Source organism: Ursus arctos, unplaced genomic scaffold (assembly GCF_023065955.2).
Source record: "Ursus arctos isolate Adak ecotype North America unplaced genomic scaffold, UrsArc2.0 scaffold_14, whole genome shotgun sequence".
Classification (NCBI taxonomy): domain Eukaryota; kingdom Metazoa; phylum Chordata; class Mammalia; order Carnivora; family Ursidae; genus Ursus; species Ursus arctos.
The window spans coordinates 71,572,016-71,597,373 of record NW_026622808.1 but is presented as its reverse complement, the minus strand read 5'-3'; the positions used below and the strand labels follow the sequence as shown (position 1 = coordinate 71,597,373).

At 45.9% G+C, this 25,358-nt stretch overlaps 1 protein-coding gene across 1 annotated transcript in view; it reads right to left on the bottom strand.

The window, feature by feature from the left end:
- ALDH1L1 (aldehyde dehydrogenase 1 family member L1) overlaps positions 1–25,358 on the bottom strand; it is a 108,434-nt gene that overhangs the window by 23,091 nt on the left and 59,985 nt on the right. The window contains exons 12-16 of the mRNA XM_026501517.4: positions 12,249–12,396; positions 9,596–9,715; positions 8,181–8,308; positions 4,431–4,581; positions 3,196–3,266 (exon numbers count right to left, since the gene is read on the bottom strand). Of these exons, the coding sequence (XP_026357302.2) occupies positions 3,196–3,266; positions 4,431–4,581; positions 8,181–8,308; positions 9,596–9,715; positions 12,249–12,396 (618 nt within the window). The remainder of the gene's footprint in view (positions 1–3,195; positions 3,267–4,430; positions 4,582–8,180; positions 8,309–9,595; positions 9,716–12,248; positions 12,397–25,358) is intronic.

Below are 25,358 nucleotides of genomic sequence, written 5' to 3'. Positions count from 1 at the left end.
ACCAAAGAATGGGACCCTGTCTCTCCACATAGCCTGGGGCCCAGACACCTGCCAACGGGGTCCTCTCTGCCCAGCCTGACACCCACTCCACTCCACTCCACTCCACTCCACTCCACTCCGGGCTTCCTGATACGGAGCCAAATGTCCCTTCAGAGTTAGCTTATGCCTGCCTTTCCAGTCCCTCATGGGGCAGTATGTTCAATCTGGGAGTAGCTCCTCTTCCCAGCAGGGCATGATGGCAGGGAAGTTTCTGATGGGAACTGTGAGACCTGCCTAGGGACAGTTGAGTAGGGTGTGACACCAGGCAATGGGGAAGGTGACAGCAGGCAGGGCCTGGGAGAAGGCCAAAGACTACATGGGCAGTCTGAGAGGGTACGGGAGAGGGCTGGGATCACATAATGGGCTGGGAGGAAGTGGGTGAGGGTCTTCCTAGGCATGAGGCCAGGGGTCAGTCCCATGGAGAGAAGGAAACAATCAGCCTGGGAGGCCCAATAAGGCTGGCCAGCTTTGCATTAAGAGATGGTACCGTACCCAGTGTCCGTGCACCCCTCAGCCCCAGAGAAAGCCTGTGCTGAGCAGTGTCTCCATCAAGGGGAGGCCGCCACAGTCCTGGGGCCTAATGATGACACGTGTTGTCCAGCAGGCACGCGGCCCTGCTTTTCCCTGACTCCTGTGAAATGCAGCGCACTGTCTTCCTCAGTGTCAGACAGTCACTGAGCACGTCCGCACAGCGCTCTGCACGGGCTACATGACTTGTTTCCTCCATCTCATATTCTTGATCACAATCACCATCGGAGTGTTTCCCAAGCAGATGACATCTTAGCTAAACCCAGGCAGGGGGAAGAGTGTGGATAGGCTGAGGGCAGGACAAACTGGGGGCCGGCACACCTCCCGGGAGCAACGGGGCGCACTGTGGGGTTAGGAGAGCCGCTCCCACCCTCCGTGCACCCAGCAGGATGAGGCAGTGGAGGCGGCACAGCGAGTGTTCCCAGGGAAGGGGGTGAGGTCATAGCGCTGTGAGCGCTTCCAAGAAAAAAAGATGTCAGGGAAGTCCCACTGTCATGGCTGATCTGTACTCCCCAAAATTCACATGTTAAAACCCTAAGTCCAGAACATCCTTATCTGGAATTAGGGTTGCTCCAGATGTAATTAGTTAAGATGAGGTCTTACTGGAATAGGGTGGGTGCCTAACTCAAAACGACTGATGCCTTTATAAAAACAGGGCCATGTGAAGAGACAGACACGCAGAAGGAAGACACCATGTGAACCTGAGGGCAGAGGTCGAGAAACACCAAAGATTGCCGGTAAACCCCCTGAAGCTAGGCAGATTCTCCCTCACACCCTCAGAAGAAACCAACCCTCTGACACCTGAATCTGGAACTTCCAGCCCCAGAATGCCGAAACAGTAAACGCGTGCTGTTTGAGCCTCCTGGTTTCGGTACTTTGCTACGACGGCCCTAGCAGACTCCCACACCTGCCAATATAGGGAAAACCTCCCCGCTCCCCCAACTCCCTGGGAGGTTCAGCATCAGTGTCGTCCTCAGTCTGACGGGACGGACTGCCTGAGAGGCGTCTGGAAGATCACTGACCTTACAGACCCGTGTGACTGGCAGCCAGTGTTCATCTGGGCCCTGGGCCCCCCACCCAGCCCTCTCATAGCCTGACGCGGGAGGAAGGGGCTCCAAGCTCTCTGGCCCTGCAGGGCTCGGCTCCACACTCTGACACCTTGGCTGGGTAGTTCTTTGTTGTAGGGGGCTGTCCTGGAGCACTCCTTCCATCTCGTGTCCTCTGGGGGAAAGGCTGGGTGGGCATCCCTGCCCTGGAGTCCGTGCCGTCCCCCCCAGCCTCGCCCCTCTCTGTGGGCTACAGGAGCCCTGGAGTCCGTGCCGTCCCCCCCAGCCTCGCCCCTCTCTGTGGGCTACAGGAGCCCTGGAGTCCGTGCCGTCCCCCCCCAGCCTCGCCCCTCTCTGTGGGCTACAGGACGGGGTTTACCTGCACCCACAGCCCGCTCTCCAGACAGGGGCCTCTCTCACCAGCAGGCCGTCCTTCAGGACCTGGTGTGTTCATCTGTGCTCATTTCTGTTGATCCAAATGACATTTGAACCCATTCTCCTTCTGAAACCCTCCCACACTCTGCTCTGCGGGAAGCCGAGTGCCTCTGACCACCATCCATGGGGCTGTCAGGTCCCTGCTGGTGGGTCACAGCGTCCCCACACCGTAAGGGGCACAGAGCAGGTGGGGGTGCCTGCTGGGTGCTGATCACATTGGGCCTCTGACCCATTTTAGGTGATTTTAGAGGACATTCCTCAGTGTGCTTTCCTCATGCACGTTTCTCTTGGAGCTGTTCCCTGGGGTCCCCCTAGCTCTGCCCCATGCCTTCACACAGCTGCACACCAGGCCCTGGTAAGGATGCCACAGAGCTCAGCAGGGGCTGTGCCCGGTTCTGCTGTCAGGGCTCCAGCATAGCTGCTCTGAGCACTCTCGGGCCAGTCTCCTGGTGCACCTGTGTCAGTGAGCCGCCACAGCTGTGCCTTGTGGCGGGGGTGCATTTGGGGACTGAACAGTCACTGCCAAGCTGCCTTTCACAGGGTGGACCCCCGCCACCACCCCAAGGCAGTGTGAGGGGGCATCTCTCTCCCTAGGCCGTTGGGCCATCTGATGGTGAGGTGAGGCCCCTCACTGCTGGGTGTAAATCATTTCCCCAGTCCCTAGTCTGTTCTGTGTGCAGTGGACACTTGTCTTTCTCCTGTGCAGCACCGGTCCCTATCCTTGCCGATTTCTCTATTACTTTTTCCTGTTCCTTGATGCCGTGTAGTTCTTTGTTTTTATGCACATCAGCATTATACTCTTTTCAGATAAAATTTTCAGGTGTATCCTCTACGAGCCTGACTGCTACAGGGTTATCGAGGGGGATTAAGTAAAATTATACTTATAAAGTCATTAAAACGGTGCGTGGCACAGAGCAGGCACCTTGGAAGTGAAAGCTGTTTTATTTGCTAGAATGTAGGTCCCCTGAGGATAGGCATTCTCATCAGTTCTGATCACTACCGTATCTCCAGCACTTGAACTGTCTGGCATGTAGTAATTGGTGAATAAATAGACGTTGGATAGATATGTAGAAAGGGGATGAGCGCCCACACAACGTACCATATGAAAAGCATGTCTGGTGAATCTTAGCTCTGTGCTGTGACTCACCCAATAGGCTCCTTCCTGGTCAAGGTCAGGTTGCGGTTCGGTCTGGCGTGGTTGATAGGGATGGTGGAGCCCTAGAAGAAGCACAGAGTGGGGGGTCACTGGGAGGGGCTCCATTGTTTCCTCACCTATTTCCGCTGGGCAGCCAGACTGTGCCTGGAGCTCAGAATAGAACAGCCTTGTCTGTGTCCTGAAGCTTCCATGAACCAGACAGGTAACAGACCAAAAGCTTCCAGATTATGCCCCTTCCAGGGGCATCTGAGGACTCCATATACAGATGGAGTGGGCAGCCAACAGGTGCAAGGTGCCTGCTACACTGAGCCTGGCAGAGTCCTCAGATGGGAAGCTAGTCCTGGTACAGGTAAGACCTCTGGCTTTGACACTGGGGCAGAGAAGGGGGGAGTGGGGGGCCAAGTTGCCTATGGAGGCCGTGCTAGCCCAGGAGGCCCCAGGTGGGGGCCAGCTCCAGCCAGCAGTAACACAGCAGCCGGAGGAGCAGAAGGTGGGCCTTCTATCACACCTACATCCCTCAGCCCCATGGAGAGGACAGAAGGCGTGAAGCCCAGATCTGGTAGAGATCCCATAAACCCCTCGGTGATGGGTGTCCCATCACTGCCTATGGTGGACAAATCTCTGAAAATGGCTCCCATGGTCACACTCTGATCCCTGGGATCTGGGAGATGGTGAGCTACTCCTTCTGCAAAGATGCGGAATGGCACAGTTGACCTTAGGAAAGGGACATGATGCAGGTGTTCTCAGCATCACCTCAGAAACCCCCACAAACGCAAAGTTTTCTCCAGTTCATGGCAGAGGGATGCCAAGCCTGAGGACAGCAAGGGGATGGAGGGCTGGGGCAAGGGCCATACCAAGGCCTGCAGTAGCTGAGAGCAGCCCTGGCTAGCAGCCAGCAAGGACCTGGGCTTCAGTCCTGCATCAATAGGAACTGAACTCTGCCAACACCTGAATGGGCCTGCACACAGGGTGTCTCCAGAGCCTCCAGATAAAGCCCAGCCTGGCCACACGCTGACACTGTCCTTGTGAAACTCTGGCATGGAACCCAGCCCAGCCTGCCTGTACTTCCCATCTGCAGAAATGTGAGCTGATAAATGGGGTTGTTTTAAGCCAATAAGCTGTGGTTGCTTGTTATGCAGTGTGCAGGCTGAAATACTGCCCTGAGTTTCCTGCTGGGCCCAGCCTGCCTGTATGAACTCACTTGGTGGTAGGAGCCTCAGCCTCACCTGAATTTTGTCACACCAGCCAGCAAAGTAGCGGAAGGTCTGGATGGACATGCCCACATGGGTCTTCAGTGCCAGCGTGTAGACAGCACCTGCATCCAGAGCCTCGATGGTGGCCAGCTCCTCCTGATGCTGTTCCATGAGGTCTGCCAACCTGGCCAGGGGTGGGGGGGGCGGTGGGGAGAGGAGAGAGATGGGCTCAGGCCTGGAACAGCCTTGCCTGTTCTTTCAAGGCCCTTCTTCAATGACTCACGGCCTCTGCCACACTCCAATGTGCTGACTTCCATTTCCCCATCTGTGAGATGGGGCAGTAAGGTTTCCTTTGCTGGATGAGTGTGAGAATGGTGCCCTTCTGTCCCTCTCTCCTCTCTTTTCCTTTCTTCCTTCCTAAAATATTGATGGATTAACTACTTGATAATGATGCTTACAAATGATCCCGCAAAACAGTCCCTCTGCCTCTGTAATAAGGAGGTCACCATTCCAAAAGGCTACCCTCTCTGTCGCTGGACAGCCTTGACCAGGGGAGAGCATGTCTGGCTTCAGGCACCAGCTGATCCGGTGGAGTGCACCCCCAAGGATGGCATCTGCAGAGGGTGGGGGCGGTGAGGGGAGAGATTCAAGGGGAGGTGCATGTACACAGCCCTCCTTAAGCGTGAGCGCTCTGAGAGCCAGTTGCCCTCCCATGCTTCTGGTGGGTATGCTGCTATGGGCAGCCTGGGAATTAGGACTCTGCCTCCTTCCCTGAATAAGGGAGCTCAGGGAACAGGGTGTCCCCGAGGCAGGATGGACAGGGGAAGATGGGGACCACAGACCTAGAGCAGCTCTCAGTCTTGCACACACGGGAGCTCTGGCCCAGAAACAGCTCTGGGACCAAAGCCTGCAGAGCTGCTCCTCTCTGCACACAGCCATGGCAGTCTTAACCCCCAAGTACATATTCACACTCTCTGGGAAGCCAACCCTCATCCCACATCAATCACATCTCCCTGCAGTGTCCTCCTGGCACCCTCCATCTTTCTTCAAACCTTGCCTGGCTATTATAGATACCCACTTAGACAAGTATTCCAGTACTGTCTGCCTCTCCCTGAGGGCTGGGACAGTATTTGGTCTCCCACCCCCTCCTACACCCACGGGCACACAGTCAGCATGCAGCACAAGGTTGGTGAGTGAAACTGGACCAAACAGACCCAAGCAAGGAAGTGGCAGAGCCACACCATTACCAGAGGCAGTGACATACCTAGGTGATTCTCTAGTTAAGGATAACAAAGGTGTACATCACTTTTTGAGAACTATTTTAGACCAAATAAGGAAAACACCATGTTGCAGCATTTCAAGGACTAGGGTTTCATCAACTAGAAAAACAGATGTGCCAAAGGTATAAATCCATATGATGAATAAGCCAAAGATGGCCTCTGTGTGTTGGCCCTCAGGTTGTTCACAACTTCGTCATAGAGTGAGACCTGTCAGCTCAGAAGCTTGCTGGAGACACGTTTATGTATCCGATTATTTTAAAAATAGTCCAAACAAGCAGACTTTCAGCCATTTAGAGCCTTGTTGCTTTGCATCCTCCAGGAACCTCACTCGACGGCCGTCACCATTGGTGAGATGGGCCGTGCAGTTGTAACTGCTGTCCTTCCCATCCCTCTGACCCCAAGACTCCTGTTCTGCTACTGAGCAACACTGCCAGGACACTGGAGCCCCCTCCCTGATCCCCTGACCCCAAGAGTTCCCTTGCACCCCTCCCATTCTGAGTAGGGACCCTCCACTACAACCTCTGGAGGGTCTCCCACTGTGGGGGCACCACCCCATGAAGCCTGTTGCGTGTTACTACTTCTCATGGTCTCATCAGCCCCAAATCCCTCCAACTCTGCCAGACAATGTCACATGCACGTGATGTGGCCGTGTCCTAAATCCCTAAAGTAACTATCACCCGAGCACACCATTTGAGAGGCTCTTCAAGGAGAGCTGAGTGGGACTGTGCTACTGTCAACTTTGTTAAGCTGCAGTTCTGCCTCCTCCGAAGGTCCTGTCCCCAGAAAGTGCAAATGGGGAAAGCAGGGGAAGCAAACTCCATCGACCCACAGGTCTGCAGGATGGACATGAGGAAGGGGAAGTGTGGGGTGCCAGGCAGGTTTGGCCTGGCTCCCCCTGATTCCCTAACAGCAGCATGGGCCACTATCACATTCTTGGCTGTGGACTTAAGGAAGTGTCTGAAGGTGACAGCTTCTCACAGACTCCCACCAGCTCTTGGTGGTCCCGCTCTGGCAGCTGGGGACATTGGCTCTCCAGGTTCCTCAGAGGCTCCTTCTTGTCCCTCAGTGGTTCTTGGGGCCTGTCTAGTGACCTTCTCTAACACTCCTTTCTGGATCTTTCTTCCCAACTTATCCCTACAATGCATTCTGTATTCCATAATATCTATCCATGGTGGTCCTATTTTCCTCATTGAACGAGGGGCTACTCCCTCCTGGACCAGCAATGGGCACACCTACACCATGGGGACTGGAAGACTTCATGAGGCAGGGACTGGGTTATTAGGAACTCTGAGGCCTGGCCTTGAGATGTGTGTCCAAGCAGTCCAGGTCTCTACTTAGAGCTGAGAAGGGACCAACCCTTCACTGTGGCGTCCCCAGCAGTGTTATTATGGAACATGCCACTAGATGGCAGCAGAGCAAAGAAAAAAACTCTCCTGGGCCAGCACACTCTACCGCAGGAGTCCCTGCTTCAGGGCCAGAAGGCTCTGCATCATAAGCCTGGGCTTGCACGTTTCAGTTTTGCCTCATCTGGGGGCTCTAGGAAGCCAATGGCTTCCCAAATTGATGGGCTCTTCAAGGGGTCTTGAAGCTAATTTGAGTTACGGCAGGCTGGGTGCACCCCGGCCTGCCCCCAAACCTCCCATCTCTATTCCATTTTGAAGCCATACAGGCCCCCCTCTCTGGTTCGCTGTGCTGGGGGCTGTCCTGGTGTGTTTGGCCTCTGGAATAGAAAAACATGGCATTCTGACTGCAAGGCCAAGACGGGCCTCTCTCCCACCAGATGACAAGCACATTTGGACCACATCGTGACCAGGCTGTATGCCTGACAGCTTCCCCAGCCTTTTCAGCACTGCTGAGGTCCTCCACCCAGCAGCCCCCTTTTGGAAACATCACCCCACTTCCTTGGGGGTGGTTGCTCCCCCCTCGCTGGGACCACTTGGTTCTAGGGGAGCAGTATCTCTCCTTCAGGTCTCATTCCCACCCCCTTCTCCTAGGATGGAGCAACCCCAAGTCCTTCCCCAAGATTTCTGATGGAACTAAGGGGAGGAAGTCCCTTCTGCCCTGGTTTACAAAAGGGGGGGGTGTGAGATTCCCGCAGTCAGGGTCAAGCTGAGCAAAGACCAGCAGACAGAACAGGCCCCATCCTTCCTTTGCTGGCTTCTGCATAAAATAGCCCTGATTCCCCCTCTGGTCCAGGCCACTCCAGGTAAATGCTGTACCTGTCTGCGTCTGCCCAGGACCATCTGTTAGTTTTGCCAGCTTGCTGCTCTGATCTGATTAGCACCTTCACGTTTGTACCTTCTCATCTTCTATCACACTGTCCCCTCCACCGAGGACACCTTTCCCTTCAAGGCTACTTGTGTCTGGCAAAATCCCTCCTGCCTCTCAAGCCACTTCCTCTGAGAAGCCTTTTCTGAGCCTCAGGCCTTGCCTGCACAAACGTGTCCAGGACCCCACCTCCTCCTGGCAGGACCAAGCTGAGGGGTGTGTGTGGGACTCTCACCTGTACAGGAGCCGGCCCCGGTCCCGTGCACTGATCTTCCCCCACAATCCGTTCTCAAAGGCATCCTTAGCGGCAGCCACTGCCTTGTCAACATCGCTGACTTGGGCCAGGGACACCTGGCAGATGACCTGTGGTGGAGCAGAGCTGTAAGGCCCTCCCTGGACTCCGTGTACACAGAAGCCCCACAGCACCCACTCCCCTGGCCACCTGGGAGGGCTCAGAGGGGATGGCTGGCTAACAGGAGGGCCTGGAAGGGTGTGCACAATGAGGAAAGGCAAAGGCCTTCAGAGAGACCTACTGTGTTTCTATATATCAGGATCCTTCTTTTCACGTGCTGCTGAGCCCAAACGGGGCAACAGACTCAGGCTGCATCTACAAGGCTGAGGATCAGCTTAGTGTTTTCAAGCCGAGAATAGAAGCCCATTAATTTAGTGAGTCCCAGGTGGAAGGTTTATTTAAGTGAAATACTCTAGACAGACAGGGGCGGAACCATTCCTGTCCCCCGTCCTTGCTCTGTGTCCTGACAGTACCCACATGCACCACAGGGCAGGCCCCCACACTTCCTGCCACCTAGGCTCGGCCAAAGGGAAAGCCAGGAGGAGACAGAAGTAGGAGGGGCAAGACCAGCACCTTGCTGGTTACCACAGATAGGGTGAACCCTCCCTGCCCAAGGGCCCAGCACCCAGGCAGCCTTGTTCACACAACCTCCCTTCTGGGATTCTTAAAACACACCTCGAGGTGGTGACAGTTTCCAATTTCTGCCTGAGGGCACTGCATCCCCTTGTGTGTGTCCTCACACCCTGTCTACCCTTTTGTCCACCACTTTCTTTAAACTCCCTTCCAAAGACCCATTTTGGGTGTGCAATCTGTTCTGTAGGCCCTAAGGGATGCTATAGGGTGGGGCAGAATGGAAAAGTGTCAGTATGCACCTGTAGGAGTTAAGTGTTGTTTCAGGTAGGTGTGTGCACAAGAGAATACAATATGTGTACTGGGTCATGACATAAGAGGGTCACAGTCAAGACAGTCTGATAAACATAGGATTCAAGGAAGAATTCCCCAAGGGTGGGGTGTACGCATATTCAAGAAGGTAGGGGCCAGGCTAGGGTTATTGTTGAAGTGTGGAGGAGGGAATGGCTTCATTTCCTCTTTGGGGCATGGGGGGCTGGTTTAACTCTGTCCCATTCTCTGAAGCATGCTCCAGACTTTTAGAGTCCTCCTGACTCCCTGCCATTTCTCCCTTCTGGGCCATTCCTGTAGGGAGGACTGGAAAATGACTGCAACCCTTTTGCATCCAAGCTCTGGCCCCTGTGGGCCAGAATCCCCAGATGCCGGGGTGGGGGGAGTAGATGGGAGAAAAGGCCATGGGGTAAGTAGGGAGGAGAGAGGGTAGGAGGCGGTGATAGGCTTGCACTCACACTTCCATCCGTCGGGTTGATGGTCTCATAGGTCTTCGCACCCTCGGCATCCACAAACATGCCCCCAATGAAGAGCTGGTAGGGCATTCGGAGGGTCAGCTTGTTCACTGTCTTTTCCACCTGGGAAGGGAGTTTTTGCAGGTGTTAGTTGCAGTGTAGATTCTTCACAAGGTGCATCAGAGACAGATACAAACCCACAGAGAGACACAGGAAACACTCACAGACAGATGGTAACCACTTGTGCACACCACACACACACACACGCACAGTGCCACCGGGGCCAGGGCTCGACGCCCCTCAGCCTTCTCAGGTCTCTTGCAGAATCTGGTCCCACTGCCTTCCTTGGCCCAGAGAGCTATTATGTGCACAGTGGTGGCAGCTGAGTGATGAGAAGAGATGGCACAGAATCTGAGGCCAGACTTCTTGGGCTACACACCAGTCCTGCCATTCATTCGCTGTGTGCCCTCGGACTGGCTGCCTGGCCTCCACACACAGGAAGCGCCAGCTGGTAGACAGGCACTTGAGAGTCACCAGACATGACACCAGCTCCACTGCTCACTTCCCCAGAGACCTGAAGTTTCACACTGAATGGCATCTTCTGGAATGTCATTCCTCTCCTGAAATTTGTTCATCAGTCATCTGTCCACAGTCCCAAGGCCAACCTGGTGTTCATCCTGGCTACCTGGCCACTTTCTTCATCTTTTGTTCCAAACAAACTATCCCAATGCTAAGTCCTATGGGAGCTGGTAGCCTACCAAGACACCTCAGGACAATTTTTCAAGAGTTTGTTTTAAAAATAAATCTGAGGGGTGCCTGGGTGGCTCAGTCAGTTAAGTGTCTGCCTTCAGCTCAGGTCATGATCCTGGGGTCCTGGGACTGAGCCCTGCATCAGGCTCCCTGCTCAGTGGAGAGTTTGCTTCTCCCTCTCCCTCTGCTATTCTCCCTGCTCATTCTCTCTCAAACAAATAAATAAAATTATATATATATATATATATATATATATATATATATATATATATATATATATGGGCAATTACATCATTACACTTCCATATATACAAATTGAATGTACAGGATCACTTGTTTTGCTTTTTAGGAAAATATTCCCAATTCCCCATTCTCTTTCTCTCTCTCTCTCTTTCTCACCTCTACTTCCCTCTCTCCCTCTCTTTCTCTCCCTTTTTTGTCAGTTCGACAAAAGGAATTTAATGCAGGCAATTGGTTGCACAGGTGATGAAAGAGCTGAGAGGCCATGAGTCAACCCAGAGATTGACCCAGAGATTGTCAACAGCAGGAAGTCCCAGCCATTACTAAACTAGGACAGGGAAGTGGTGGTACCAGAACTAGGGTCTGGAGTCTCCTAGGGGAACTAGATTCCTGGCAGGGTGATCTGGCAGGGGCTGGAGCCATGGCAGAGATGAGGCCACTACTGGGAAGAACCACCAAAGGAGGAGGGTGAGAAACACACTGTACACTGTAAAAGTCTCTTCTTTCTCTCCCTTTAATTATGATATCGTGTCTTTCTTTCTTTCTTTTTTTTTTAAGATTTTATTCATTTATTTGACAGAGAGAGAGACAGCCAGTGAGAGAGGGAACACAAGCAGGGGAGTGGGAGAGGAAGAAGCAGGCTCCCAGCAGGGGAGCCTGATGTGGGGCTCGATCCCAGGACCCCGAGATCACGCCCTGAGCCGAAGGCAGACGCTTAATGACTGAGCCACCCAGGCGCCCCGATGTAGTGTCTTTCTTCATCTCTTATTACAGTCTTTGGTTTAAAATCAACCAAGTTGTTTGTTTGATATGACAGTTAGAGTTTGTCTCGTATAAGGACTGCTACTCCCGCTTTCTTTTAATTTCCATTAGCATGATCAGTGGTTCTCCAACCCTCACTTTCAATCTGGTGGTTTCTTTGGGTTTTAAATGAGTCTCTTGTAAGCAGCATATTGATGGGTCTTATTTTTTTTATGCATTTCTTTTCCATTCCTTTTAGATTTTTATTTATTTATTTGTCAGAGAGACACAGAGAGAGAGAGCATGAGCAAGCACGAGCAGGGGGAGAAGAAGGCAGAGGGAGAAGCAGGCTCCCCGCTAAGCAAGGAGCCCATCGTGAGACTTGATCCCAGAACCCTGGGATCATGACCTGAGCCAAAGGTAGATGCTTAACCAACAGGCATCCCAGTCTCTTCTTAATACCCTAGTCTCAGGACCCCTGGGTTGTTTAAGCATCCAACTCTTGATTTTGGCTCAGGTCATGATCTCACAGTTGTGAGACTGAGCCCTGTGTCTGGCTCCATGCTGGGTGTGGACCGTGCTTAAGATTCTCTCTCTCCCTCTCCTTCTGCCCCTCCCCACCCCGCTCATGTTCAATCTCTCTCTCAAAAAAATTTTTTTTAAATAAAAAAATACATCCTAGTTTCATGTCTTCGGGGTGAGAATTTGTTCTGTAGATAACAATTTCCTCTGTTGTATTTGCCTAACTGCGCTGGCATCCTCAGGGTATCCAGGGTTACCAGGGAGAGCTTGGGACACTGAAAATGGGCTCTTAGATGCCCTGGCTTCCTCATGTCCAGGTTTCCCCCATGTGTCATCGTGGGCGCACAGATGTCAGTGTCTGAGGGATCTACAGGGCCAAGCCCATGTGGGGGCCTGAACTCACATAGTCAATGATGCACTCGCTGTCTTTGTCGTCCCCTCGTAGCTTTCTCACTAATAGTTGGACGAAGTCCCCGAAGGTGGTCGCCATGTAGACATCCTCATTTTCTAATTCTAGTCCATCACACAGCTCCTTCACTTCCTCAACCAGTCTGTAGAAAAGAAGATGGGACAGTGGGATCATGCGAAGAGGTTTGGCAGAACTGCATCATTGTAGTGGCAGAGGTTATGGGGCCAGTTTCCCAGAACGGACCTTCATCTCAACATCCAAAGTGTGAGTGTTAGTTTAAAACTAGGGTTCAGAAGGCCCCGGTTACAAGTTCTGGCTCCAGCACTTACTAATTTGTGACCTTGGGCAAGTGAAAAACTCCTCTACACCTTAGTTTCTTTGCTGCAAAACTGAAATAGTAATAGCTCCCCCACCAGTTTCTGATGAGTAAATGACACAATCCACATGTTGGTAACAATAATCAATATGCGGTTAATAACGTTCTTTGAAAGACATTGTTAAAAGAATGAAAACACAAACCACGCATTGGGGGAAATATTTCCAAATAACATACCTGATAAAGGACTTGTATTCAGAATATATAAAGAACTCTCAAATGTCAATACTAAAAAAAAAATCCAAATAAAAATGGGCAAAAGATTGAACAGATGTTTCACCAAAGAAGAAATAAAGATGGCAAAAACATATGAAAATATGTTCAACATTGGGAAAATGAAAATTAAAATGACAATGGAATATGTCTACACACGTACCAGAATATCTAAAATTAAAGTCTGACCTCAGGGGGAGGAGTTAAGATGGCAGAGGAGTAGGGGACCCTAAGTTTGTCTTGTCCCATCGATATAGCTAGATAGTTATCAAATCATTCTGAACATCTGTGAAAGCAATCAGAGATCTGAGAAAAGAAATGCTGCAACTTTACAAGTAGAAAAGTAACCACTTTTTGGAAGGTAGGAGGTGCGGAGACTTGAACTGGGGTGATATATCTGAGGGTACAGTGGAGGGGAGGGAGCCTGCTTAAGGAGGCTACCGCAAAGTGGTGTAACTAGCAGAGAGCAAAGTCAGAGCTAGAATTCTGCTACCATGGGGTATGTCCCTGACTTAAAGATGCTCAGGTGGTGAAACAGGCAGAATCCCAGGTGGGACAGGACGTTCTCAGGATCCCCAGGGTCAGAAGAAGAATGGGGGTGCCTGTGTGTGGCAGAGTTCCCAGGCACAAGAGTGGGGAAGCCAGCTGAAAACCGTGACTCAAGGCGCTGGCTTTCTGCTCTGTGTTGCCATGAACTGTGAAACGCTGCATGGTCATGTGACCATTTTCCTGTCAGGGGTCCAGCAAAGGCAGAAGCATGGTGAGACCCCTGTCCATCCCTTGGGAGGAACAGCATGGGTCTGTGCTGCAGGGGTCCATAAAACTTGGAGTTTTGAAATTTAGTCGTGTGCCCAAGATAAAATGCTCAGTCACAGGCCTGGTAAACACAGAGTTTGGGCTGAAACCAGGGAGAGGAGTGATTGACTGCTTTTCTGTAAGGGCTCACTGAAGGGTGGGGGGTGTGAACTTTCAGCTTCTTTCTTACTTTGGGATCTAGCTTCTTTTAACAAGCACACCAAAACACACCCAGGATCCAGTTTGTTGTTTCGTTTTTTGTTTGTTTTTGTTTAGTTCTGTTTTTTTGTTTTGTTTTTTCTTTTGTCGTTATTTCTCTTTTTCTTCTTTTCTTTTCTAAACCAGATATCAACACAGAGAAATTAACCCCAACGGAGGTAGTACTTATTGCCAGGGATTTAATCAATATGAATATAAGTAAGATGTCTGAACTACAATTTAAAACAATGATTGTAAAGATACTAGCTGTGCTTGAAAAAAATCAAAGAAGACACTGGAGAATCCCTTACTGTAGTGATAAAGGAATTAAAATCTACTCAGGCCAAAATTAAAAATGCTATTACTGAGATGCAGTCCTAAATGGAGGCTATAAAAAGGAGGATGAATGAATCAAAAGAGAGAATCAGTGATATAGAAGGTAAAATGATGGAAAATAAGGAAGCTGAAAAGAAGAAAGAAAACTATTAGATCATGAAGGGAGACTTAGAGAACTCAGTGATTCCATAAAGCAAAATAATATCCAAATAATAAGGGTCCCAGAAGAGGAGAGGCGGGAGAAAGGGGCAGAAGGTTTATTTGAGCAAATTGTACCAGAGAACTTCCCTAATCTGGGGAAGAAAACAGGCATTCAAGTCCAGGAGGCACAGAGAACCCCCCCCTCAAAAGTCAATAAAAATAGGTCAACATCCCAACATATAATAGTGAAACTTCCAAATTCCAGAGATAAAGAGAAAATCCTGAAAGCAGCTCAGGGCAAGAAGTCCTTAACCTACAAGGATAGACACACAGGCCAGTAGCAGACCTGTCCACCGAAACCTGGCAGGCCAGAAAGGACTGGCATGATGTATTCAATGTGCTAAATGGGAAAAATATGCAGCCAAGAATACTTTATCCATCAAGGCTGTCATTCAGGATAGAAAGAGAGATAAGGAGTTTCCAAGACAAACAAAACCTAAAGGCATCTGTGAACACAAAACCAGTCCTGCAAGAAGCATTAAAGGGGATCCTTTGAATGAAGACAGAGCCCAAAAGCAATTAAGACCAGAAAGGAAAAGAGACAATCTATGGAACAGCAGCTTTACAGGTAATACAACGGCACTAATTTAATATCTTTCAACAATTACTCTGAACGTAAATGGACTCAATACTCCAGTGAAAAGACATAGCATATCAGAATGGATAAAAAAAAATAAGACCCATCAATATGCTGCTTACAAGAGACTCATTTAAAACCCAAAGAAGCCACCAGATTGAAAGTGAGGGGGTGGAGAACCACTGATCATGCTAATGGAAATTAAAAGAAAGCTGGAGTAGCAGTCCTTATACCAGACAAACTCTAACTGTCATATCAAACAAACAACTTGGTTGATTTTATTTTTATTTTATTTTTTTAAAGATTTTATTTTATTTATTTATGTGACACACAGCCAGTGAGAGAGGGAACACAAGCAGGGGGAGTGGGAGGGGAAGAAGCAGGCTCCCAGCGGAGGAGCCTGATGTGGGACTCGATCCCGGAACGCCGGGATCACGCCCTGAGCCAAAGGCAGACGCTTAACGACTGCACTACCCAGGTGCCCCAAGGTTGATTTTAAACCAAAGACTGTAATAAGAGATGAAGAAAGACACTATATCATAATTGAAGGGTCTATGCAATGAGAAGATCTAACAACTGTAAATATTTATGCCCCTAATGTATGAGCAACCAAATATATAAACCAATTAATAACAGAATTAAGAAGCTCATTGATAATAATACAATAATAGTAGGAGACTTCAATACCCCACTCACAGCAATGGACAGATCATCTAAGCAGAAGTACAACAAGGAAAGCAAGGGCTTTGATTGACACAACGGACCAGATGGACCTAACAGATATAGGTAGAGCATGTCATCCTAAAGCAGCAGAATACACATTCTGGAACATTCTCCAGAAGAGATCACATACTGGGTCACAAATCAGGCCTCAACTGGTGAAAAAAGACTGAGATCATACCATGCATATTTTCAAACCACATATAATGCTATAATGTGAAGTCAACCATAAGAAAAAGTTGGGAAGGACCACAATACATGGAGGTTACAGAACATCCTACTGAAAAATGAATGGGTCAACCAGGAAATTAAAGAAGAATTTTTTTAAAATTCATGGAAACAAATGAAAATGAAAACAAGGAACACTTGAGATGCAGCAAAGGTGGTCCTAAAAAAGAAGTATATACCAATACAGACCTTCCTCAAGAAGCAAGAAAAGCCTCAAATATAAAACCTAACCTTAGACCTATGGAGCTGGAGAAAGAACAGCCAAAAAAGCCTAAATCCAGCAGGAGAAGAGAAATAGTAAAGATTAGAGCAGAAATCAAGAGAACAGTAGAACAGATCAATGAAACTAAGAGGCGGTCCTTTGAAATAATTAATAAGATTGGTAAACCTATAGCCAGACTTATCAAAAAGAAAAGAGAAAGGACCCAAATAAAATCATGAACAAGAGGACAGATCACAACCAAAACTAAAGAAATACAAACAAACATAAGATAATATTATGAGCAATTATATGTCAACAAATTAGGCAATCTGGAAGAAACGGATAAATTCAAAGAAACTAACAACACTGAAAAAGGAAGAAATAGCAAACCTGAACAGACCCATAAATGGCACAGAAAGTGAATCAGTAATCAAAAATCTCCCAACAAAAAAGAGTTCCAGGGCCAGATGGCTTCCCAGGGGAATTCTTTTTTTTTTTTTTTTTTTAGTAATTTTTAATTATGTTATGTTAGTCACCATACAGTACATCCTTAGTTTTTGACATAGTGTTCCATGATTCATTGTTTGCATATAACACCCAGTGCTCCATGCAATATGTGCTCTCCTTAATACCCATCACCAGCCTATCCCAATCCCCCACCCCCTCCCCTCTAAAGCCCTCAGTTTGTTTCCCAGAATCCATAGTCTATCGTAGTTCATTCCCCCTTCTGTTTACCCCCCCTTCATTCTTCCTTTCCTTCTCCTACTGATCTCCCTGCTATTTCTTATGTTCCATAAATGAGTGAAACCATATGATAATTGTCTTTCTCTGTTTGACTTATTTCACTTAGCATAATCTCCGGTCCCGTCCATGTTGCTGCAAATATTGGGTAATCATTCTTTCTGATGGCTGAGTAATATTCCATTGTATGTATGGACCACATCTTCTTAATCCATTCGTCTGTTGAAGGGAATCTCGGCTCCTTCAACAATTTAGCTATTGCGGACAATGCTGCTATGAAAATTGGGGTTCATATGGCCCTTCTCTTCACCACATCTGTAAATACCCACTGGTGCAATGGTAAATACCCACTGGTAAATACCCAGTAGTGCAATGGCTGGATCATAGGGTAGCTCTATTTTTAACTTTTTAAGGGACCTCCACGCTGTTTTCCAAAGTGGCTGTACCAACTTGCATTTCCACCAACAATGTAGGAGGGATTCCCTTTCTCCACATCCTCTCCAACATTTGTTGTTTCCTGTCTTGTCAATTTTTGCCATTCTAACTGGCATAAGGTGGTATCTCAAGGAGGTTTTGATTTGAATTTCCCTGATGGCTAATAATTTGAACATTTTTTCATGTGTCTGTTAGCCATTTTCTATGTCTTCATTGGAAAAGTGTCTGTTCATATCTTCTGCCCATTTTTTGATTTATTTGTTTCTCATGTATTGAGTTTGAGAAGTTCTTTGTAGATCTTGGATACCAGTCTTTTAACTGTAGTGTCATTTGCAAATATCTTTTCCCATTCCGTGGGCTGCCTCTTAGGTTTTTGACTGTTTCCTTGGCTGTGCAGAAGCTTTTTATCTTGGTGAAGACCCACAAGATCATTTTATCTTTTGTTTCTCTTGCCTTTGGAGATGTGTCATGAAAACGGTTGCTTTGGCCGATGTTGTAGAGGTTGCTGCCTATGCTCTCCTCTAGGATTTTGATGGATTCCTGTCTCACATCAAGGTCTTTCATCCATTTGGAGTTTATCTTTGTGTATGGTGTGAGAGAGTGGTCAAGTTTCATTCTTTTGTATGTAGCTGTCCAATTTTCCCAGCACCATTTACTGAAGAGACTGTCTTTTTTCCACTGGATGTTTTTTTCCTGTTTTATCAAAGATTAGTTGCCCAAAGAGCCAGGGGTCCATTTCTGGGTTCTTTATCCTGTTCCATTGGTCTATGTGTCTGTTTTTGTGCCAGTACCATGCTGTCTTTGTGATCACAGCTTTGTAGTATAGCCTGAAATCCGGCAACGTGATGCCCCCAGCTTTGTTTTTCCTTTTCAACAATTCCTTGGCGATTCGGGGCCTTTTCTGGTTCCACACAAATTTAAGGGCTGTTTGTTCCAGTTCTTTGAAAAATGTCATTGGTATTTTGATCGGGATAGCATTGAAAGTGTAGATAGCTCTGGGTAGCATGGACATTTTAACTATATTTATTGTTCTGATCCATGAGCATGGAATATTTTTCCATCTTTTTGTGTCTTCTTCAATGTCTTTCAAGAGTGATTTGTAGTGTCTAGAATACAGACCCTTTACGTCTCTGGTTAAGTAAATTCCGAGATATCATATGATTTTTGGTGCTACTGTAAATGGAATGGATTCCCTAATTTCTGTTTCTTCAGTCTCCCTGTTCGTGTATAGCAATGCAACTGATTTCTGAGCATTGATTTTGTATCCCGCCACATTACTGAATTGCTCTATAACTTCTAGTAGTTTGGGAGTGGATTCTTTTGGGTTTTCCATATAGAGTCTCATGTCATCTGCAAAGAGAGACAATTTGACTTCTTCTTTGCCGATTTGGATACCTTTTATCCCTTTTTGTTGTCTGATTGCTGTTGCAAGGACTTCTAGTACTATGTTGAATAATAATTACATGAGTGGGCATCCTTGTCGTGTTCCTGATCTTAAGGGAAAGGCTTCCAGCTTTTCCTCATTGAGAATGATATTTGCTGTAAGCTTTTCATAGATGGTTTTTATGATTTGAGGAATGTACCCTTTATCCCTAAACTCTGAAGGATTTTAATCAGGAAAGGATGCTGTATTTTGTCAAGTGCTTTATCTGCATCAATGGAGAGGACCATGTGGTTCTTGACTCTTTTCTTGTTGATGTGATCTATCACACCGATCGATTTGCAAATGTTGAACCACACTTGCATCCCAGGGATGAATCCCACTTGGTCATGATGGATAATCCTTTTAATGTACTGTTGTGTCCTATTGGATAGGCTCTTGTTGAGAATTTGGCGTCCATATTCATCAGGGATATCAGTCTGTAATTCTCCTTTTTGATGGGGGTCTTTGCCTGGTTTGGGGATCAAGGTGATACTGGCCTCATACAATGAGTTTGGTAGTTTTCCTTCTGTTTCTATTTTTTGAAACAGCTTCAGCAGGATAGGTATTATTTCTTCCTTGAGTGTTTGGTAGAATTCCCCGGGAATCCGTCAGGCCCTGGACTCTTGTTTTTGGGAGGTTTTTGATCACTGCCTCAATCTCTTTGTAATTATTTGGTCTGTTTAAATAATCAATTTCTTCCTGTTTCAGTCTTGGTAGTTTATAGGTTTCCAGGAAGGCATCCATTTCTTCCAGGTTGTTTAATTTATTGGCATAAAGCTGTTGATAAAAGTTTCTAATGATCCCTCCTATTTCATTGGTGTTGGTCGTGATCTCTCCCCTTTCATTCATAATTTTATTAATTTGGGACCTTTCTCTATTCTTTCGAATAAGTCTGGCCAGTGGCTTATCGATCTTATTTATTTTTTCAAAGAACTAGCTTCTACTTCAGTTGATCTGCTCTGCTGTGCTTCTGGCTTCTAATTCATTGATCTCTGCTCTAATCTTGATCAACTGCCTTCTCGTGCATGGTTTAGGCCTGTTCTTCTGTTCCAGCTCCAGCTTCTTGAGGTGAGAATATAAAAACTGCATTTTAGATTGTTCTATTCTTTTGAGTGAGGCTTGGATGGCTATGTATTTTCCCCTTAGGACTGCCTTTGCAGTGTCCCATAGGTTTTGGACTGAGGTGTTTTCATCCTCATTGGCCTCCAAAAGTTGCTTAATCTCATTTTTAATTTCCTGGTTTACCCAATCATTCTTGAGCAGGATGGTTCTTAGTTTCCAAGTGTTTGAGTTTCTTCCAAATTTTTCCTTGTGATTGAGTTCCAGTTTCAAAGCATTGTGGTCTGAGAATATGCAGGGAACAATCTCAGACTTTTGGTAACAGTTGAGACCTGTTTTGTGAACCATTATATGGTCTATTCTGGAGAAAGTTCCATGTGCATTTGAAAAGAATGAGTATTCTGTTGTTATGGGGTGTAGTGTTCTGTATATATCTATGAGGTCCATCTGGTCCAGTATATCATTCAAAGCTCTTGTTTCTTTGTTGATTTTCTGCTTAGGTGATCTGTCTATTGCTGATAGTGGAGTGTTGAGGTCCCGTACTATTAACATATTATTATCTATATGTCTTTTTATTTTGGTTAAGAGTTGGATTGTGTATCTAGCTGCTCCCCTGTGGGGGGCATAGATATTTATAATTGTCATATCCACTTGTGAGATACATCCTTTCAGAATAATATAGTGTTGCAGATTGGATAAAAAGACGTGACCCATCCATTTACTGTCTACAAGAGACTCATTTTGAACCTAAAGATACATCCAGACTGAAAGTGAAGGGATGGAGAACCATTTTTCATGCCAATGGACCTCAAAAGAAAGCTGGGGAGGCAATTCTCATATCAGACAGATTAGATTTTAAACTAAAAACTGTAGTTAGAGATCCCAGGGGAATTCTATCAAGCTTTAAATAAGAGTTAGTACCTATTCTTGTGAAACTGTTTCAAAAAAATAGAAATGGAAGGAAAACTTCCAAACTCATTCTATGAGTCCGGCATTATTTTGATCCCAAAATCAGAAAAAGACCCCATCAAAAAGGAGAATTATAGACTAATATCCCTGATGAACATGGATGCAAAATTCTCACCAACATCCTAGCCAATTGGATCCAACAGTGCATTAAAAGGATTATTCACCATGACCAAGTGGGATTTATCCTGGGCTACAAGGGTGGTTTGACATTCACAAATCAATCAGTGTGATACATCACATTAATAAAAGAAAGGACAAGGATCATATGATCCTCTCCATCGATTCAGAAAAAGCATCTGACATAAAATGCAGCATGTTTTCTTAATTAAAACTCTGCACAGTGCAGGGATAGCGGGAACATACCTCAGTATCATAAAAGCCATCTATGAAAAGCCCACAGCGACTACCATTCTCAATGGGGAAAACCTGAGAGCTTTTCTACTAAGGTCAGGAACATGACAGGGATGCCCACTCTCACCACTACTGTTCAACATAGTACCAGAAGTCTTACCCTCAGCAATCAGACAACAAAAAGAAATAAAAGTCATTCAAATTGGCAAAGAAGAAGTCAAATTCCCTCTCCTCACAGATGACATGACACTTTATGTGGAAAACCCAAAAGACTCCACCCCAAAATTAGAACTCATACAGCAATTCAGCAACATGGCAGGATATAAAATCAATACACAGAAATCAGTTGCATTTCTTTACACTAACAATGAGACAGAAGAAAGAGAAATTAAGGAATGGATCCCATTTACAATAGCACCAAAAACCATAAGATACCTAGGAATAAACCTAACCAGAGGTAAAGGGTCTGTACTCTGAAAACTGTAGAACACTTATGAAAGAAATTGAGGAAGACACAAAGAGATGGAAAAATATTCCATGCTCATAGACTGGAAGAATAAATATTGTTAAAAGGTTTATGCTACCCAGAGCAATCTACACATTCAATGCAATCCCTACCAAAACGCCATCATCATTTTTCACAGACCTGGACCAAATAATCCTAAAATTCGTATGGAACTGGAAAAGACCCTAAAAAGCTGGAGGAATGTTGAAAAAGAAAGCCAAAGCTGGTGGCATCACAATGCTAGACTTCAAGCTGTATTACAAAGCTGTAATCATCAAGAGAGTATGGTACTGGCACAAAAAACAGTCACATAGATCAATGGAACAGAATAGAGAACCCAGAAAGGGACCCTCAACTCTATGGTCAACTAATCTTTGACAAGGCAGGAAAGAATATCCAATGAAAAAAAGACAGTCTCTTCAATAAATGGTGCTGGGAAAATTGGACAGCCATATGCAGAAGAATGAAACTAGACTACTTTCTTTCACCATAAACAAAAATAAACTCAAAATGGATGAAATATTTAAATTTGAGACAGGAATCCATCAAAATGCTAAAGGAGGGGCATCTGGGTGGTTCACTCAGTTGAGGGTCTGCCTTCAGCTCAGGTCATGATCCCAGGATCCTGTGACTGAGCCCCGCATTGGGCTCCCTACTCCTGCAGAGCCTGCTTCTCCCTCTCCTCCCCACTCGTTCTCTCTCTTTCTCTCTCTCTCTCACACACACACACACATTCTCTCAAATAAATAAATAAACAAACAAATAAATAAATAAATAAATAAAATCTTTTAAAAAAATCCTAGAGAAGAACACAGGCAGCAATCTTTTGACCTCAGCCACAGCAACTTCTTGCTAGACATGTCTCTAAATGCAAGCAAAACAAAAGCAAAAATGAACTATTGGGAGTTCAGAATAAAAAGCTTTTGCACAGCAAAGGAAACAGTCAACAAAACTAAAAGGCAACCTACAGAATGAAGAAGATATTTGCAAATGACATATCAGATAAAGAGCTAGTATCCAGGGCACCTGGGTGGATCAGTCTGTTGATTAAGTGTCTGCCTTTGGCTCAGGTCATGATCCCAGGGTCCTGGGATCAAGCCCCGTCAGGCTCTCTGCTCAGCAGTGAGTCTGCTTCCTGTTCTCCCTCTGCCCCTTCCCCTGCTTGGGTTCTCGAGTGCTCACTCTCTCTCTCATGAGTAAATAAAATATTCATTTTTTAAAAGGGCTAGTATCCAGAATATATAAAGAACTTTTCAAACTCAGCACCCAAAAAAACCAAAAAATCCAGTCTAGAAATGGGCAGAAGACACGACAGACATTTCTCCAAAGAAGACATACAAATGGTCAACAGACACATGAAAAAATGCTCAACATCATTCAGCATCAGGGAAATACAGTCAAAAACCACAATGAGATACCACCTCACGCAGGTCAGAACAGCTAAAATTAAAAGTCAGGAAACAACAGATGTTGGTGAAGATGCAGAGAAAGGGAAACGCAAACTGTTGGTGTGAATGCAAACTGGTGCAGCCATCATGGAAAACAGTATGGATGTTCCTCAGAAAGTTAAAAATAGAACTACTCTATGACCCAGTAATTGCACTACTAGGTATTTTTCCAAAGGATACAAGCATAGTGATTTGAAGCAGCATATGCACCCTAATGTTTTTAGCAGCAATGTCCACACTTGCCAAAATATGGAAACAGCCCAGATGTCTACTGATAGATGAGTGGATAATGAAGATACAGTGTGTGTGTGGGTAACACACACACACACACACACACACACACACACACTGTAATATTACTCAGCCATCAAAAAGAATGAAATCTTGCCATTAGCAAGGTTGTGGATGGAACTAGAGGGTATTATGCTAAGCGAAATAAGTCAGTCAGAGAAAGACAAATACCATGTGATTTCACTCATATGTGGATTTTTAAAATTTAAATTCCATCAATTAACATATAGTGTATTATTAGTTTCAGAGGTAGAGTTCAGTGATTCGTCAGTCTTATATAATACCCAGTGCTCACTGTATCACTTGTCCTCCTTAATGTCTATCACCCAATTACCCCATCCCCCATCCCCTTCCTTCCCTTATGATCCTGTTTTGTTTCTTAAATCATATGTGGAATTTAAGAAACAAAACAAATGAACATATGGGAAGGACAGAAAATAGTAAAATAAGATAAAAACAGAGGGAGACAAACCATAAGAGACTCTTAACTCTAGGAAACAAACTGAGGATTGGTGGAGGGGAGATGGGTGAGGAGATGCAATAACTGGTGATGGGCATTAAGGAGGGCACTTGATGTAATGAGCACTGGGTCTTATATGCAACTGATGAATCACCAAATTCTATCCCTGAAACTAATAATACAATATATGTTAACTAAACTGAATTGAAATATAAATGTAAAAAAAATTAAATTAAACTAAATTAAATTAAACTAAAGTCTGACCATACCAATTATTAGTAGAGATGTAGAGCAACTGAACTCTCAAACAGTGCTGGTAGGATTGTTTAAAATGGTACTTTGGAAACCATTTTGGATAGCAGTTGGCAGTTTCTTAAAAATTAAACATATACTTCCCATTTCACTCTTAGGTATTTACTCAAGATAAATAAAAACCTACAAATAGGTAGAAATGGTAGAGCTGAAGCTCCAAAGATCCATCCCTCCACCTAGACAACTATTGAACTGGCAGAATTGTCCGAATCAAATATTCTGGAACTCTACAGTCTAGTCAAACACTTGCAACATCCAGGAAAGAACATGATGAAGAGGCTGTAGACATCAATAACGTCAACCTTTCATGACGTATTGCTCCCCATCCTTGTGGGAGGAGGCAGTGGGGAAGCTGGCCTTTTTCCTGGGGCAGGTTTCTGGAGCCAGGTTGGGCAATAAGGACCTTGTCTTCTGTGTATCTATATTGCGCGCTCTGAGTGTTGATGCTCGTTTTGATCACTGAGGGGCCAGCACAAAGGCTGACAGGTCAGTTTTTAACCCCCACAGACTGAGGCAGCTTCCAGGGGATTTAAAGAGACAGTACTTTTCCCCTCTTTTGGGACTCAGACAGTTAAAAAAATCCTTGTCTGGCCACTGGCTGACCACAGAGATAACAGAACAGAAACTTTAATTTCTATATACAACAATGAATATACACTTTGCAAAAAAAGAAAAAAAAAAGTTTGGAAAAGTCACAAATGGATGGCTCCAACCCTCCACAAGCAAGATTTAGCAATCACTGAGGAGTAAGACAATTGCATTTGCAGAATTACCAAAACATAACACTCAAAATGTCCAGTTTTGAATAAAAAATGTAAAACATACAAAGAAACAGGCAAAAATCCTTATTTTACAGGAAAAATAAAAGAATTTTGAAGAAATCATTCTCTAGGAAGACTAGATATTAGAATTATCCATCAAAGATGTTAAGTCAACTGTCTTAAATATGTACAATGATTTAAAGGAAACCATGGACAACGAACTAAAGGAAATCAGGAAAATGATGTATGAAAAAATGAGAATATCAATAAAGACAGAAATTTTAAAAAGAAACCAAAGAAATTCTCAAATTGACAAGTACAATAACTAAAATAAAAAGCTCCCAAGAGAGGTTCAACATCAGACTTGAGCAAGCAGAAGAAAGGTTTGGTGAACTTGAAATTATCCACTATGAAGAAAAGAGGAAAAAAAAGAATGAATAAAAATGAACAGAGTCTGAGGGACATCATCAAACTTATCAACATTCTCATTTTAGGAGTTCCAA